The following is a 17,964-nucleotide window of genomic DNA, read 5'->3' as shown; positions in this document are numbered from 1 at the left end:
CGGCGATACACGATCGAAAATAATGTCCGACGTTCGGTTCAGTATTTTCCAGGAAAGTGTGTGTTATTCTTCGTGTATCTGTATCGTCATCGCATCTCGCTTTGCTCTTCGAGTCTCATTTTTTACATTGTTCCCTCGTTCCCTTTTATGCGCCGTTCTAATCGCCATTAGTACATGCGATATTTTCCGATTCTCCTTTGTTTTTACGACATTTCTCCTGATTGATAATTTTCTGCGTTTTCGTTCTTCTGTATTTTCTTCCTTGTGCCAGATGTTTTGAAGTATAAGCACGATATACCGTTCTACCCTCGTGCACGCTTCAGTATATGTTTCCCTGGCTGATTTTTAAGTTAAAAGTTCTCTTCCTTTCTGTGTTAAACATAATTTTTAATCGGGTGGACTACGTTCCAGGTAGTCGAGAATTTCTTGCAACAAGAAAACTAATACGGTTGTACGTTTGTCGGTATCGTATGTACGAAAATATTGAGAAAGAGAAAGAGAGAAGGAGAGCGAGAATTGTTTCCCTCGCGGGGAATGTCTGACGGCGGTTTATTTGCTTCGGAGTTGTCGCCGAACCGGAGACCTTAATGTAATGCACTCCGAGCAATACTCACCCACGAGCAATTTAGATGTTTGGCAACTTGCAGAGCGTAATTTGCAGCTCCTCTCACCAGCGCCCATGGTGAAAGCGCGCTACCAGACATTAGAACGCTGCGATGAAACAGCAAGCCTGCAACAATTAAAAAGTAATGACCGATGGTTATCCATCTTGCGTACGTACAACTACACACAGCCGTACAACTACTACTTTGCCAGTCCGTAATTTCCATCCTTTCCGTCGGACCATCGAAACAAGAAACGCTTTGAACGCAATTAAAATTAATGTAACAAAAATTAACGTACAGATAAATCTTAAAAGTAGCGATTTTTTCTCATTAAGTTATTATCGTGAAAAAGATGGAGCGATTTAGCCAACGTAGTCTTCATCCTTGCATTGCCGCGAATTGATCTGGTCGCTTGGCATGAAAGCAGCACGTGTAGCAGTTTAAAAATATGATCCTAAATGGCTGGGCGAGAAAACCCTTAGCCTCGCGGATCTTTGCTTGCCAAACAGCTTCGTCGGTTTCCTGCCTTTCCGCTATCATAAATCATCGACGAAATAAAATTGAATTGGAGAAATTTCGAAATCTCATTTCGACTCTCTGCGAACGTGGATCTAAGGGAAACACGATGTGTACTGTAATATCGCGTTTCGCGAACGCGATATGATTTTATCGACCTTGATATCCGTAAAACAGGATTTCTCATGGAAGTTACTTAAATCTTAACCGTCGTTAATCTTCGTATCGGTAAGGCGGTGTTCGCCGAGTAACATTATCGCGACAGTTCGCCAAGGTACATCATTATCTCGGGAAAGATCCAACGATGCTACGTTTCGAGAGAAGTAGCAGGATTTCGCGTGGACTCGATACATGTTTTCAAGCAACCGGTTATCGCGGTTTCGGCTGGCTTCGTTAGAGAATCCAGATAACGTTGTTTCGCTACTCGGTAGACAAAAGCTGCTTCTCCCTCGTAATCAGCTGCCTGAGTTTAATCGGAAACTTGGGAGTCGTTAATCTTCGTATCGGGGCGCAAAGGATTCGACCTCGGAGATTTTGTCGCTGGATACTCTGATGAATTCGCGACGCCTGCGGTTTTCTGTCGTCCTTCCGATCTCTTTGTTTCGTCCACGGCTGAGAAATAGATTTTACAACGACCAACGAACGAAGAAAAGGGAAAAGCGTAGGTAGTCGGAGATACGTAACAAATTGGTTTCGTCAATCGTATCGATGAACCGAGCAATGATCGGGATGTCATCGTCGGTGACGTACGTCCACGTGAATGACTGTGTAACGATGAAGGCTGTCGATACGCGTTCGAGAATCTTGCACGAATACGACTCTTATCATCTCCTCAAGTGCGTTGATCCATTAGCTACGACTAGCACCGATGTTCGTGTTTCAGCCGATTCAAACAGTCTATCCCTTGGCTGTCTCCGTATGTGTCACTCAGACGAGACAATCGGTGACTGACGGTTTCTCCAACTAAGTGCGTTTCTGAATACCGCGCTGTCCAAGTCAGCCAGTTATAAATACGACATACATAGATGCATCTACATAAATGGCCTCAAATTTCCATGTTTGCATATGTTGAAGTGGTCACCACTTCTAAGAAAACTCTACATCTGGTCTTTTTAGTTTTCTCAAGCACTGACAGCGTGTAGACAAAAGACTGCGACGAAGACAGACCATGAACAGTAGACAGGCGACGTTGGCTTCGGGGTTTCCTGTTATTGGGTAACACAGCTAGCGTGCGGATCTGGACCAGCTCAAATTGTATTCTTACTTATAATTACACTTCTATTTAAATATATTTTCCGCCTTACAATTTATCCACGAGTTTTCTCTGTTTACACATCGAAAAACCTCAACAGCATAGAATCGCCGTTAGAGAAGAAATTATCATCCGCAAATTTGACAGCGATTTCTTTCGCAATTCGCGCACGTTTAATTTTGCAAAAAAAAAAAAAAACTAACAGCTTTCATGTAAACACATGGTCATAGGCCCTGTCGCAAAAACACTCGTTAAAGTGTTATTACGCAGCATGATTGCACGGTATCCACTCACGGGAAAATTAATCTGTCAACTTGCCCATTAACATGCACATTCCGTGTTGGACAGCAAGTAAGATGGAGTAGCTCAACATCCGTCGGTTTAAAGTATATTACACACTGAGAGGTACGTCTCTCGAATTGTTCAACCATGAGTTTATCACTTTAAAACTTGCTCTCAGCTTGGATAATAAACGAAGCATGTCTCAGCCAATGGCTCACTTATACCATTATACTTGCACCGTAGACTAAACCGAAACGTTATTGAGACTAAAAGATTGAAGCTTACGGACTTAGAGCTATTTGCATTTCATAATTTTAATATTTACTCGGAGAGAGTTAGGTGGCATTTCGATGAATCTTTGTTTAGAATTTACGCTAAGGAGTATCAAAGGTGTGACGATGTCCGAATCATTTGAGTTTGGTGAAAGTCGTGGAAATGCTCTTACGACGTTCTTTCGGAATATTTCGTGCCATTTCTATCGCAATACCATTAACGTTAAGTTCCGCATATAAATTGATGCATCGTTTTACTCGTATTCGTAGGATGCCTAGGGATATAGAGAAAAGGCTGCTGAGATATTTCATAAGCAATTTCTCTGACGTACATTATCTTGATAACCTGCACAAGTGAGAAAAATGCGAGACTTGGCGTAATGCGTACTATTACCACGCATACTTCAAATTACTCTCTTTTCTTCGGAACATTGTCCCTGGATACGAGTGGAAAGCGTTCAACTCGTAGAAATAACACCGTGATTGCAAATTTCGCATTCAATTTTTCCAGTTACTCTCAACGTTTCTCTATGAACGCGAGTCGATCTATTTTTATCGTAACGTTATTTTAGTCAAACAACGAAACAACGCAGAGTCCGGAGTTTCTGCGAATGAAATATAAATGCTACGAACCGACGTATAACTACGATCTCATTCTATTCATTCTACTTATTGCTGTTCCGAAAGCTATAAATTTCCAATGATTCTCGCTCGAATGCATCGCATGGCAAACATATTCGAGATATTACCAAATATCAACGCGCTGTTTTTTCCTCGGCGATTTTTCCTTCCGAACGTCACGCTTGGTGTTCGTTTCCGGCAAAGCTTATTAACTTATCATCCACGGCAGTTGTCAGCATCGCCGTGCTTCGGAGAAGATGACTATGCCTTTCCAGTCGAGTTTACGAGGGAATCAAGAAGAGGATCAAGGAGGTAGAGGAGGCACAGAGAAGAGGGCAGCGAGGGGTCGGACAGTGGAAGCTTACGTTCGCTGGTAATATTCATAACTTGCAAGCGGCTTACCGTCCTCTTCTCTCGTACGAATGTTTATGCGGTCGATATTTAAATTAACCGACCACTTGAACAAGTTTTTCCTCTTTTCTCGCGATTATAAATACAATCTTCAGCGTGAATATTCGCGGTCTCTCGCCGCATTAACCGTTCCCCGTTCGTATTTCACCTTACCTTTCTTCTTTTCTTCTCCTTCGCTGTGAAAGAATTGAAACCTCCGAGGGAAGTCGTTTCTGCTTGGCGATCGTAGTTTTCATCGATTTCGTTTTCTTCGCTATGAAGCCGACAAGGAACGAGTAAGCATCGCGGGAGCCTTCGTTTTGCTCCATTTCATTTTCGTTCATCGCACCGGAAAAATGCATTTTCCAGTTGCATTTCCTGCCTTTGCGTATCTATTAATCGAACCGTGATTCGCGGTCACCACAGGAATCCTCGATAGACACTTTATTTTCCGTGAGCGGAACGACGATGTCGGGTGACGTTTTTCTTCTTTTTTTTTTGAGAATTCAGAATTTTTTCAAATCCTCCAGGGGAACGAGAGACGTTTCTAAATACGTTTCCATGGATGAAGTAATTGCAAGGCGTTGTTGAATTAATTGATAGGATACCGTTTCTGGTAACGACACCGGGTATCTATTGGTCACGGAGGAAAATATGCAAAGCGTAAACAGCGCCGTGGGACCCGTGTCAGCTAACGACGGTAAGTTATTATACTTGTAAAAAAATGGCAAATCGGTCTGCATGAATAAAAAGTATCCGAATACAAAGCATCCTTAAGCTGCTTATCTTTATTTTGGTATCAAGAATAACGAAACGTTCTTTCGTTGAGAAAAGTTTGCCTCTTCAGAAATACTGACGCGTACGTGGATGTGCAGCTTTTTTATTTAATTGAAGCGCGACTTCGAAAGATGCAATTTAATAACCACAACTATATGTCAACGTTACTTTTTCTAAGATAGCCTCGGGCCATCGATATGTATCGTCGATATTTCAAGATTCTCAACTGAAAGGATCGATACGTATCGTCGATACAATATTATCGATATCTATTGACAAACTACAGTTTCGTTGAGAACTTTGGAATATTGACAGTATCATTGATCGTCTGAGAACAGCCTTAGACTTTTCACCGCGTTTCCCGTTACGTCGCTTATCGCGTATAACATTTACCAACGTATCACGATCGGGAAATAAGAAATTATCTTATTCCAGTTGTTATAAAGTTCGTCCCTAAAGAGATCAAACTACATTTTGAGTACTACGTTTCGAACTCTCATGCAATTTTCAGAAATTCGAGATTCAAGTGCCGGCTGCCCGACACAGATTCATTAGCGATACCTTCCAAGACCTCGAGTTACCAGATTGCTGGTAATAAATGCACAGGCTGCGTTGCACGCGTGCATAGACACATGTGCGTCCGTTGCTGCGCTGCCAGCTGTACGTCATTTCACAGCACGGTAATGGATAGTCAAACATGCAATATCGATCTGTCTTTTCTTCCGCATCTTCCGTTCTCTCGTCTTTTCCGGTCCGAAAGTGGCCGCAGGCGTCGCGACACGAACTTTTCTCAACGATCGTTGTCTATCTCGCGTTTCATATTTCTTCTTCTTCTCATACGCTTCTATTGGACCGTATTTGGAACGTTCTCTGTTTTCGTATTCGAAGCTTTTCGCTAAGTTGAGGCTAACACGCGGATGAACAGCGCAGAGACGATTTCGTAGGCGTGTATTGATTTTCTCAGCCGAGTAAAAATATGATCGAATTTTGTTGCGTCGACGGTATCAAACGAAAAGAGCGGAGAAACTCGGATATCGCAATTAATCAATGTGAGGTTGCTCAATGTTTCTTCAGTTTCCTTATGCACGGATTACTGATAAAAAGAAAAATCATCTATCGCTGCATGTTCTAATTAAAATCTTTCAATCTATAGATTTTTCACATCCGCATCGAAGCGTTCAGATTTTTTCCAATTATACAGTCCAGATGAGAACGCAATCGCAGATTGGAAAAATATCGATATCAGCCGGCGGAAGAGTCGTGATTAGCGCGCGCAACATCTCAAGCGATCCCCCAGGCTAAGGGTTAATCGAGAGAAGCGAAACTGGGCCGATAACATCGATTTCGTAGCTCTCATGTTTTATTGAATACGCTCATTGGCCATGCCAGTGCTCTCCTCTCGAGCCGGCACTCGACCAAGGAAGAAATCGTTTCGTCGTCGGCGACGCGAGGGATTCCTCTTACGGTCAGAAACGGGCACAACGTGAAACGACCTCGTTAGGGAAGCGATTTGATCTATGCCTTTACTCGCGATTCTTTTCTTCCAACGCTTCGACAGCGACCGTATTTTTGTTCTTGTCGAGAACTCGAGAATCACCCAATGATGGTAACTTCGTGTTATCAAAGAACGAACGGTCGACACCCATCGGGCGAATAAGCGTAGATGCGCCAAAGCGTAACGAGCGCTCAGAGATCAAAAATTTTAATTAATAGATCGTTCGGTTGGTTTTGAAAGGACGCGCTTACGAATTTCAATTGGTCAGAAAATCGCGGATGGCAATTTATCAAGCTTGAAGGAATACGTAGACAACGTTCCATGGCTACGTGGAACGCCTTGTGCTGTACCTGTGGATTCAAACTGAGACAGCATAGCCGGCAGTTTATTAGTAAGACGAATGGAGCCCAAAGGATTAATCAGCGAGCTGTGACTTAATGGATGATTTGTGGTGTCGAATTTTGCCCGGCATCTACGTATATTCTAATTTGCCAATTGCCTCGTTCCATGCGTGGCGAATAACGAATCACCGAGTCGAAGGATTTCTCTTTTCGCGGAAGAAACAAAAGACGCAACGATAAAAACGGGAAGGCAGAAAATGGTTAGAAGAATTCCATCGAGATCGACCATTTTTCATCTCTATTTTCAGTAGCTACGACTCGTTTGCTTCGAACACGTAATACACAACCGAACTACAATATCCAACAATACCGAGCGATATTTCTACCTCCGCGATTACCACCAAAATTAATTGGACCAACATCCGTGCAACTTCGCTGATACCATACATTCCACAGACGCGGAACCACCACGAAGGTTATTGGTCTCTCTTGAAAAATGGCTCTTGATTTACAGTTCCTGCATCATCGGTAAAATTTCTAGCTCTCGATTACTTTCATCGAGCGCCGGCAATCGAAACAACGTTCTACTCCGACAGGAAAATCTCAAACGATTAACAAGTCTTGAACAATGAATCCTGCGGCGATCTTTCAATCGACGATTGCACGGTTCGAAACCGGTGGCCAAATACACCGGCAGATTCCCAGACAAGAACGAGTATTTATGTAGAGTGGACGAACGAGGTCGACCAGGGTGTGATCTCCTCTTTGGTGGATCGTAGCTGATAGCGATTCTGTTTGGCCTGCCACCTGATAGAGAGTTCCTAACCGCGGACATTATCCATTCGGAGCCGGTTGCTTGCGTAGATTAAACTCTACGGATTAGACACCATCAGAGAAGGACCGGTTAGAGGAGCTAGCGGTTCGATTTCGAATCGATCGACCGGGATAATACTAACGTTTCTCACCTGGCGTTTTAGTAATTGCGACCAAGTTCCTCGCATACTTTTGTCAGCATTGCGAGCGAATTTTTTCTTTGTTAGAAATTCTAAGCTCCGTCCGAATTCAGATGGTGGCACACTTCGCAATGAGTGTTACCGTGCTGATGCTCGAGATAATTAATTACCCGACGCTATCAAAGCGATCAAACTGGCTGATTACTATGTTTTCATGAAAACATAAGTTCCGAATTATTTTGCACTTTCTACATTTTTTATGTCTTGAAAAATGCAATGCGAGAATTCAGTTATGCCGTTCGGGTAGATCGCTTCTCGTATATATTTATAAACTACGTTTGAACGATGCAAAATTAATGTAAATCGATCGTAGTAATGAAATCGCGCGAGAATTCTTTTGAACTAGTACTCGGAGCGTTGTACTCCTGTGACAGGCGGCACGTTAAGATTACGCGAGTTCTCGTTGTGGCCGCGTATAAATCACAGAGAACGGTATAAAAACCACGCTCTGATAAGCGGCGAGATTCGTCGAGCACGCAGTCTACTTTGAGTCTGGATAATTAAAAAAGAAATGCATAACTTTCCACGATACGTAGGCTAGCCTGCTCTTTCAATTAATTAAACCAATCAATTTTACCGGCGTTGTTTACCAGTAATTCATAATCCAACTGTACTCTGCACACAAATTTGTTCAACTGTAGTAAAACAAGTTCTTTCTACGTCCCATGTAAAATTCCTATTATCGATTCTCTAATCTATCGTCAAATATCTGCTTTTTAAAAGCCGCGCTTGGCAAACAATTTTCCAGTGGATGGTAATGCAAACAAATTTTTATTAGAGCGAAGCGATGTCCATGGGATTTTGTAATCAGAGCGTAGAAAAATTTGCCCGACGAAGAGAAGGAAAGAAAGAAGGGAAATATAACGTGGTGCGAATCGAGGCCCGCTTTTTCCATTAAAGCGATCCTCCTGTACAGAATTGCCGTCATTCATCGTTCGGGCCGGCGGTGCTGATGCCATCAGCGCAAATTGCACGGCGCATTTTACGTCACAAATGGCGGCGTTGCGTGGCATTTGCTGGTCGTAGACTCATTAAACGAGCCTTTCGCTCGTAATGCCTCTCGACGCGCGTTGCTCTGCTCGACGACGAACGTGCGACTTTTCCCCGCGGCACGTCACGCCGGCCGCAATAAACCTGGTTGCTGTTAGTGTTGCCGTCCTCTTTTTCGCGACGCCAGTCCCACTAGGATTACCGTGACGGAATGAAATCGAGGGGTTGCTAAGTAAATCCCGTTGATCGGCCTCGAGCAAGATTTGAACAGACCCTGCATCGAGATCAGCTGGCAAAAGAGTAAAAGTTGAAGATATTTTACAGAATATTCGTTTGGTCTTTTAGCTGACGCGAAGAACGATGCTAAGATAATCCGAGTAATTTTCGGTTCGATGATTCTCTTCTCGAATTATTGCTTCTTTCGTGATTCGAAGTAATTCGAGGTAATTTTTGTCAAAATGAAAAATGTTAACGTTTAGTCAGCGTTAAAGAAAAAGTGGAATATTGGGCGGAGAATCTGCGTAACACGGTACGACCGGATCTCCAAGTTCCAGAATATCACGCCTTATTGATTGTAACTTGCCATCCAATTTTCCCTAGCAGCAGCCGGTCCAATCATGTCCATATGCGCATATTAAAGTTAATCCGGAGCATATACAGGGGAAGTCGCCGGAAAGCAGGAGAGGGCTGGTGGTTTACCAGACGTGATCAATTAGGGGTAGAATCAGCTGGCCTAATCTCCATTGACAGTTTCCAGCTGTAGTGAATTATCGTACGGTTGAGTTAACGATAAGGTGGATCCGGTCAGATTACTTCGTTGTTTTCCCCCGTCCTTGAAGGATCGATTTGTCTTCCATACGCTGAAACAGCCTCGACCAGTTTCCGTTCACGCGACCCTAATCAACGAAAGACCTGAGAAATGATTTTCGCCAGCTTTTAGTTATTAATTTCCTTGGTCGATACGGTCGCGTCGAGTTTCAAAGAAATTTATTCGCTCGTAGATAGGCGTACGTGGAAAGTCTGACTGTTTTAAGCGCCACGGTGGATAATTTGGGGGCGTGACACGGTCGCAAACATTTTACAGCGAATACCCTTTGCTCCGTCAAGAAGGGTTTCTTTCCACAGACGAGACGATAAAAAAGGTGAGAACGATCTCTAAAGCGATGTTCCCGCGACAAAGTATCGGACAAGTCGAAAGGGAAGCTCTTTATCGACGTATTCAAGCAAGACTAACAACAGCAAGGAGGGTTGCCGTCCGAAACGAAGTGCGCCGGAAGCTAGCGGCTGTTTTTTTATGGGTTCAGTCAGGTCCGAGGCCCGTTCACCCCTCGTTTACATCTAACGCTTTAATCTTGAATATTCCATCAGTTATTTCTAAACGTGCCTGTTAAAAGGGTTAGCGTGATCCAACGTTAATTATTCCAAGGGCCGGCGCACGACAGAAATAAAATATACGCCGTGCTGCCCCCTACACGCTCCAAGAGGGGTGAATTACCTGTGATTCGATTAAAGTGACGCGATTCCTCTGACTGGTCGAAAAAAACTCGTTTGATCTTCCTCCCTCCCGCCCTACCGCTATGTACCACCGTGTATCAGCGTACGTGCTTTTAATATTCAAATAAACCTCCCTTGCTTTCGATCGTAGCCACTGAAATGTTCGCCAAACACGTTCTCGTCTTTTTACGGTCGAAGATCGAAGGGTGTTTGGATGTCTCCTCCCAGACGCAGGCTTGGAATATTCTGATTTATAAGAAAATGAAAAAGTAAAAAATCGAACGATATATTCCGTGAAATTATGTTAAAAGTGTAAAACAATGGGATTTTCATAAACCAACGCAATTACGACAGACATAACGAAATACTTTGGAGAAGAGAAATAGAAAACTACTCACCGTCTGGCACCGCGTGACTGGTCATTAGGAAATTGACGCAAGCAGCCCCGGTACCGTGGCCGACCAACGTCACGTTCCTAGGATCACCACCAAAGTAGCCGATGTTCTCTTGCACCCAGTGCAACGCGGCGATCTGATCCATCAAGCCGTAATTCGCCGGCGAGCGTAAGTGCGAATCCGTGTTGGCGTTTAGAAAGCCTGTAATGAAAACAAGCCTGGTTATGCTCGTTTGGCCGCGTTTCGATGTTACGCGGGCTGCTGCTAAACTACGGTTAAATTATCGAGACTCCTTCCTAATCAGGGATAATTCGAATCGATAAATTTAAGGATAGCGCGCGAGTTCGTTTTTCCATCGTAAATATACAGTAAATTTTCTTTCCTCCGCCAAATACAATAATTGAAGTCCATTAATACTGGGAAGAAATTCTTCGAATTTCTTTGCTTTAGATCTTAAAGCTGCGCGTTCTTGACAATCGTAATAGACGAGAAAATGGACTTTCAACAGCTTCCAAGATGGAGAATCGTAAGAACGAGAGATAAAACGCGAAATCGGTTCGAAGCGACTGTTCTTGACCCAGACTACGACCTGAATTTAGGACATCCCGTGTCTCTGCACGTAAACTGGTGTAAACGAATATGGGAGCTCGTTTCCGGTTGAAAAGCGGATGGAACAAGAGTAAGAAACGAGCATGGCTCCGCTCTTCAAAGGAAACGAAGCCACTTGGCGCGCGCCAAAGACACTTCTGACCGAGCAATCGCGGCTTTTCCGGTCGGCACCCGCCATCCGTAAATACTATGTCGATGGTTCGCATCGATTGATACCGATATGCAAATTCCGGGACCAGGGAATAAATTGTTCGATTATTTGATCGGCGTACGCGCCCCTTCGAACTCATTGTCGTTTAATTGGATCTCATGATTCTCGGTTCTACGCCTGGAAATCACCTCGCTACTATTAACGGACGTGTGAGCGACGTGGCTGGAATTTTTTATACACGTTCTCGAGGTCGATGGAAACTTTAATCTTTTAGAAACCGCCGTGCTGTCTTCGCAAATATTTTTTACTTCTCCTTGAGTTTTGTTCATTACGGTGGAACTGGAAACAGCCTTCTTAGAATAAAGAATCAAGTTTCGGAAAGGAAAGGAGGAACAGGTAACGATAATTCAACTGCGTATAGTAAGTCAAACTTCCGAATGATAACTTTGAACATCTGTTGCAATACTTAGCGAAGCAATAAAGAGTTTAATGAGTTTCGCTGTTCAAGCTAAACTTCCCAACGGCCACCGAGTTAAGAAGCTTTAACTTGGAAAGCTCGGACTTATTTGACTACAATGATTGGATCGACAACGAAAAGATGCGCGAAATAATAATAATAGTAAAAGAAAAAAGAAGAAAAACAAAGGAAAGGAGTAGAGAAAGAAAAAAAGTAATATAACGAACAAACGGAAGAATAAATTTGTTTTTGTCTGGTCGAACGTGTAAGCGAATAAACAAATAAAAAGACAGCGACCGAGCGTAACGTTGTTAGCCTTTTCAAAAAGTCGAACAATGTACCCGATACGACACGGCTGGGTTCGCACCCTTAACTATTCAACCCTCTGGCAATTGCTCGTTTGCACGACGATAAACGGAATGACTTCTCTCGTGGAAATTCCTTCCGACCGGCTCCCGTTGTTCCCGGCATCCACATTTTTCCACTGTCGACGAGCTAGCCGAATTATCGGTTTGGCACCGGTTCCGAGGAACAGGCGGTAGCATGACGTTGACCCATATTCCACGGACATGCACGAAGATTCCTTTATAGGAACTAATACACCAGCGAATGTACGCTACCATGGAAAATCCCATCCATCGTGCAGAATTTGAGGAAAAGATGTTTCTGATAAGGTGACAAAGTGACAAACGATTCTGAACTTTCCTCGAACTTTTCCGCACAGCTTAGAACTATAAAAAGATTAGACACGAACATAGACGAACCCGGTTTATCGAAGAAAAATGCGAAGATACGCGTGCCCATAGGGCGTTAAAATGACAGTAAGATTAGAACACGAAGTTCACCAGGTTCTGTTTGATTCGACCATTCGCGGAGAGCACGTCAACGAGAGTCGTAAATTCCCGTCACGATTAGATAATCGACGCCACGAAATGATCGATCCCCTTATTTCTGTTAGGATAATAGGGAGTGGTTCAATTGAGTTTACACTGAATTAACAGGTATAAATCAATGTTTATTCCAACGACTTTAAGGTATAATTGAGTTTCGATTGATAGCCAAAGTTACAGAATGTAATACGCGACGTAAGCTTAGATGACGACGGTTCAAAAAATGTTTAAAGACTCCTTTCTGTGAAGATGATGCTGCGGAGGAAAGCTTGCGATGGGTGGGTCTAATGACACGAAAAGAGTCGATTTGTTAAGGACAAGTTTTCGTTGGGAGAGTGAGGGAAAGACTTCGCTGTTAATTGGCTAATTTTCTAGGTTGCTGGATGAGGAAGGGTGCTAACCGCCCCTGAGAGAGAGTTGCTAATGGGACGCATCATACGTGAGAAAAATAACTTTCCCGTAGTAAACAATAAACTTTTAGAAAACGATTTAGCAAAGAGATGTTTGTTGGATCTGAAGGACCTTAGCTAGAAAATTCCTTAGATTTATGATAGGTCCTTAAGACTATCGAGGATACGCAGTAAGGATGTGCGGACATCTGGTTGCCATCTTGCTCGCGATGTGTGGCCTGGTCTAGGTAGAGTGTCGCCGGACGTAAACAGGATCAGTACGTTAATCACATTGTTTTAATGATCCAACAATGTTGATAATTAATGGATACGATTTTGGTACTTTGTCATGTAACGTTGCGCTGAACAAATCTGATCTATGTAATTGTGATATATCCGATGTCGCACATATGCGGTAACGCATATAATTGGCCTTGGCAACAATAGTGCAAATTATTTCCGAGTTGCCCATCGACCTTGCAACGATATTGGAAAACGTGCACCGAACTCTGCCAGCTTTGTAACAAAGTTGAAAATTAATTTCAGTCTTCTGAAAGCGCTGAAGCAGCGCTACACATTAATATCGAGTGTATTTCCAGTTTCTAACGATGTCGCACAATCGCTTTATGCATTGTCTGACCTTGCAACATTGTTTAAAATGCTTTCGCAGCTAATTCCACTGATACAACATTCCGGCGCGTGTACTTGCGACTGACCTAGGAATAATAAGGCTCGCTCGGTCCGTCGGTGTAATTTGCCAAGTAACCCAGTTCTTCGAAGTAGGGTGTGAGTTATTGGTTTCACTTCCGTGAGAAATATCACTGCGTTTGGAATCAGCACAGCCAGCGTTCCCTGACTTAAGCTTCCAACTGTTTGAAAGTACAGTAGACTTAACCGTTGATGGAAAAAGTCGAAAGGAATTCCGTGCAGACCCGATAATAAGAGAGGTTTTAGTCGCGTCCCACCGCGTGTATGAAGTTGGCGAATAATTCGAAAGCACGACTGCTGGCGTGATATTAAGCAAAATTGCCGGGAATAATATAGGAATTTACATTTAATTTCGAGAAATGGAAGTGGAGGATGAGGAGTGGCCGAGGTGAAGAAGGGATCGCGAGGGAAGGAGAGAACAGTACGCGAAGTACGTGCAACGAATTTCTTTCGACCGAACCTGAATTCACAGACAATTTTCTCGTTGCACGATCGCCGATAAATTAATTTCCCCGAGAACATGACAATTAACCGGGCTAGCACGGCCTCTTCAAGTGAATTCTTTTGTCCCGCGTTCGAACTCCTGCAAAATAGTAGCCCCGTTTATAGGAGAATAGGATTACGTATTCGCTGTGAAAAGAGAAAAGCTTGGCGACCCGAGGACTTAGAAATTACGTAATCGAGGTATTTAACATATCGTTGTTTTAATAATTATTCATTAGAGAACGAGGAATATCTCGACGAAGATCTTTTAGCGTTTAATTCGTTACCGTGAAAATTCGCCAACAGTACGTGAAGTTGCTTGGCGAATTCAAAGAATAACTCCTCCTTTCCTATTAAAATAACGAGGTTTCTCTTTTCATAGCTTTCGAGTAGATGTAAAGCGAGTGACTCTTAAAGAGCGCGAAGAATGAATACCAAGGATATAAAGAGCTCGCGTTGCAATTAATAGAAACGTAACTGCTAAAGATGCGAGAGCGTTGTCAAACACGCTATATAACTACTCGTTTATCAATTCTTATGGCAAGTTTTATCTCAAGCATAATTGCCGATAAAAACTAAAGGAAACGCCTTCTCGATACACGTTTTGCGAGTTACAAGCAAAGAATTCCGACGAGTGTTTTTCACGCCAAATTTATCAAAGCTGTTTGTAACGATAATTAAACGATGTCTCCTTGTCTTTCCTCTTTTCTATTCAGGTTTGAAAGAACGTACACGCAACGTTACACGATTCACGCGTTTTTGATAAACGATTAAGGAACGAATGAAAACACATTTATAGGTGGAAGATGTTAATAAGTTCTGACGGACGCGTTCATTAGTATGCATCGGTTCGTTGAACTCATCACCCTCCATTTCGGCACGCTTCGAAATCGATGAAAACGAGATTTAAAGCAACGCTTACGTTCTAAACAATGCGCGCTGAATATGCATGCGCGATTCACAATTTTCACCGGATAGTATAACGCGCTGCAATTTTCTAGGGTTCTCGCCACCATTCCCCCCTCTATCTGTTGGTATAACGTTTGATCGATGATGTTTCCAACTGTATTATGAAGCGCATTCGCACGATTTCGTTTTAAAGGTTTGTTTCATCCGAACGCAATCCACGCGATAAATGTTGAGCGAAACACTGGTTGTCCACGGGTCGAACGATAAAACGGATCTTTCGAAAAAAGAAGGGGAGAAAAATACAAAAACGAGTAAAACTGGAAGCTCCTTTATTCCCGACAGCAATTCGATCGGTCGTTTGTAATCGAGCCGATCCAAAGTGTTGGAAATTGCGCTTCCGACACGGGGCTCTCGCACGACCGATTCGTACGCATAAAACACTAATGATATAATCGTGTTTGCAACGCTTGCGCTTGTTAGCACGATGGATAGTTGAAAACAAGCAAGTCATATCACGTAAAACCGTGCAACTGGGAAGAAAAGAAATAGATTGCAAAAGAGAGAAAATGGGACGAAATAAAAGGACGATTTCGAAACTTGTTTCCAGAACACGGAATTCCGTTCGATTTTTCGATGACTTCTGACGAGGGAAAACGAAGTGGAGAGTACGGTGGTTAGAAAAACGAGAAAGATCGACGGGAGCCAACGAAAACGAGGGTGCATAGAACAGAGGAGGGTGGAAAACGTGCGAAACTGGAATAGAAATAAACCACCGGTCATATCCCATTTGATATTCAACCTCCGGCGTATCTGTCGTACTGAGCTTCCGTGTCTCCTATTCTTCTCGTTACAATGGAACTGCTGAACGTTACTCGTTGATTTAAATTTTCCGGTACATGGGCGTGCACAGCCGCGGCTGGATATCGCCCACCACCCTCTACTACATCCTTTCGCCCACCAACCCCCCGAACCATCGCCACTTTTCGTTCGACACAATGCCTCCCCGTCATTTTTGCCAGTCGAAGGAAAAACGGCGAAAAAAAGTAAAAGAAAATAGGAAGAGTGACCACGAGAAGAAAGTGCTTCCTGAAACCGAAACCCTTCCGTTTCGCTGAACTAACGATGGAATCAAATTTCGATATTTTTCACGCCTCTACCACTTTTACACTGGTTCGCCGTTCTCTGTTTTGCCACCTTTTATCTTTCTCCACCTTTGCACTTTTGCCACAACAATCGCTAATTGGCCTTTGATTGGACTTCAGTGGACTTTATTTCTTTCGGCGGCGAGAAGATGAATCCTTCTTTTTTCTCGAATATGTACGTGAAAACTCGTTTCGACTAAAAATGTATATACTTGCGAGCAATGGAGATTTTTCTAACAACGAGCAACGTTGATTCGATTTCCTTGGTAACGAATTTATTAAGAGATTCGATAAAGTGCGAAACTATGTGGCATGCAAAAATCTTCGAAAGTTAAGTAATATCTTACGCTTCGTAATTTTCCCGTAGCTGCAGTGTAGCTTTCAAAACGAAATTCAACTATTCACTTGTTATTTTCATTCCATTCGATCGAATAAATTTTTCCTTCATGACTATGCAAACTTTCATTTCGGCGCTATATTTTCCCAGCGAAGTTTCTTATTTTACAAATGTCCCGTGGAACGGAACGCTGCATGTTTTTAACGTCACTCTACCTCTACATCACATCGACCACCGTTTTTCATTTCCATTCTTTCGACAGAAGCCTGACTTGCGGTAATAAAAAAGAAGAATTATTTCTAGACAAACTAAAGTATATCGTTTCATTCATTCGAGCAAGATAAACGATACAGTTTCTCGATCGAGGAACTGCGTTTTCTAATACGTCAGACGAGTAATCTTTTTAAAACGGCGATAATTAAAATCACATAAATAATTAAAAGCGTATGAGAAATTTGAGAAATTGATAGGGCAAATTGAAGTGAGCGTTAAACGTATAAAATTCTGCTGTTGGGCAAAATGCTGGTAGATGTAATTCAAGAAACGGAACCTTGTTACATCGTCCACGTTTCACAGAACGTGTACCGCTCCTCGTCACTTTACCAGGACAAAGGGACAACAGGGAAACGCAGGGAGAAAAAGGGTGGAAGAATATTCGTGACACGGTGAAGCTTCTCTGCTACAACAGCTACGTGGGAAATTAACGGCGGGCGAGCTTAAAAATTCGGATTTAGCTGTGGCGCGTTGTTTCCTCGGAAAAAATTACGATCCAAGAATGAAAATCCATCGCCTCAAGCGGTCAAATGTCCTCTAACTGTTTTCTTTCACGGTTAAAATATGTTTTTTTTTTGTAATTCACCATTAATTTGTACTCTTTGAACAAACTCAAATGTTATTGAAAAATCCCATCAAAGTGTCTTTAAAAAACGTAGTTTAGAAAAGAACAGGTATAAACAATGTACGATTAATTTACAATTAATTTTTAAATAAATCTGAAACCACATGCGTGGTGTTATTTAGGAAACGAAGAAAATCGGAAAATATTTAGAGATTACCGTAAATACTTGTTCAAGAACCTCGCAAAAATCAAGGGTAAGTATTTTTACTCTACTTGTCCCAGAAGTCCACAAGAAACATATCGGAAGCGAATTAGAGAATCTCCAGAGAGGATAGTCCTCGTAAATCCCACAAAGAGACTCTCTTCTTAAGGAAAGAAGCGGTTCGAATTCTCGAAAAAAGTTCACAGACGTTCCATTCGTGTCATATCCCGTTGGCTATAGCTCGACTCTTAATTACAGGAAGTTAACTCGCTTCGACAATTGGCTGCGCACTGAAATCTCGATTAATCTCCGCGAGCCACGTCTGCTGGTTCGCTCGTAGGAATACGTGCCTCCGGCCGGCAGCGTCGTCCGACTCTCTCTCTCTCTCTCTCTCTCTCTCTCTCTC

The 17,964-nt window shown here is 42.8% G+C and overlaps 1 protein-coding gene across 1 annotated transcript in view; it reads right to left on the bottom strand.

The window, feature by feature from the left end:
- LOC100740824 (neuroligin-4, X-linked-like) overlaps nucleotides 1-17,964 on the bottom strand; it is a 226,843-nt gene that overhangs the window by 18,935 nt on the left and 189,944 nt on the right. The window contains 2 exon segments of the mRNA XM_003488791.4: nucleotides 615-730; nucleotides 10,447-10,644. Of these exon segments, the coding sequence (XP_003488839.2) occupies nucleotides 615-730; nucleotides 10,447-10,644 (314 nt within the window).

Source organism: Bombus impatiens, unplaced genomic scaffold, assembly GCF_000188095.3.
Source record: "Bombus impatiens unplaced genomic scaffold, BIMP_2.2 scf_0264, whole genome shotgun sequence".
NCBI classification, from domain to species: Eukaryota; Metazoa; Arthropoda; class Insecta; order Hymenoptera; family Apidae; genus Bombus; species Bombus impatiens.
This window is presented reverse-complemented; position numbering and strand designations above follow the sequence as displayed.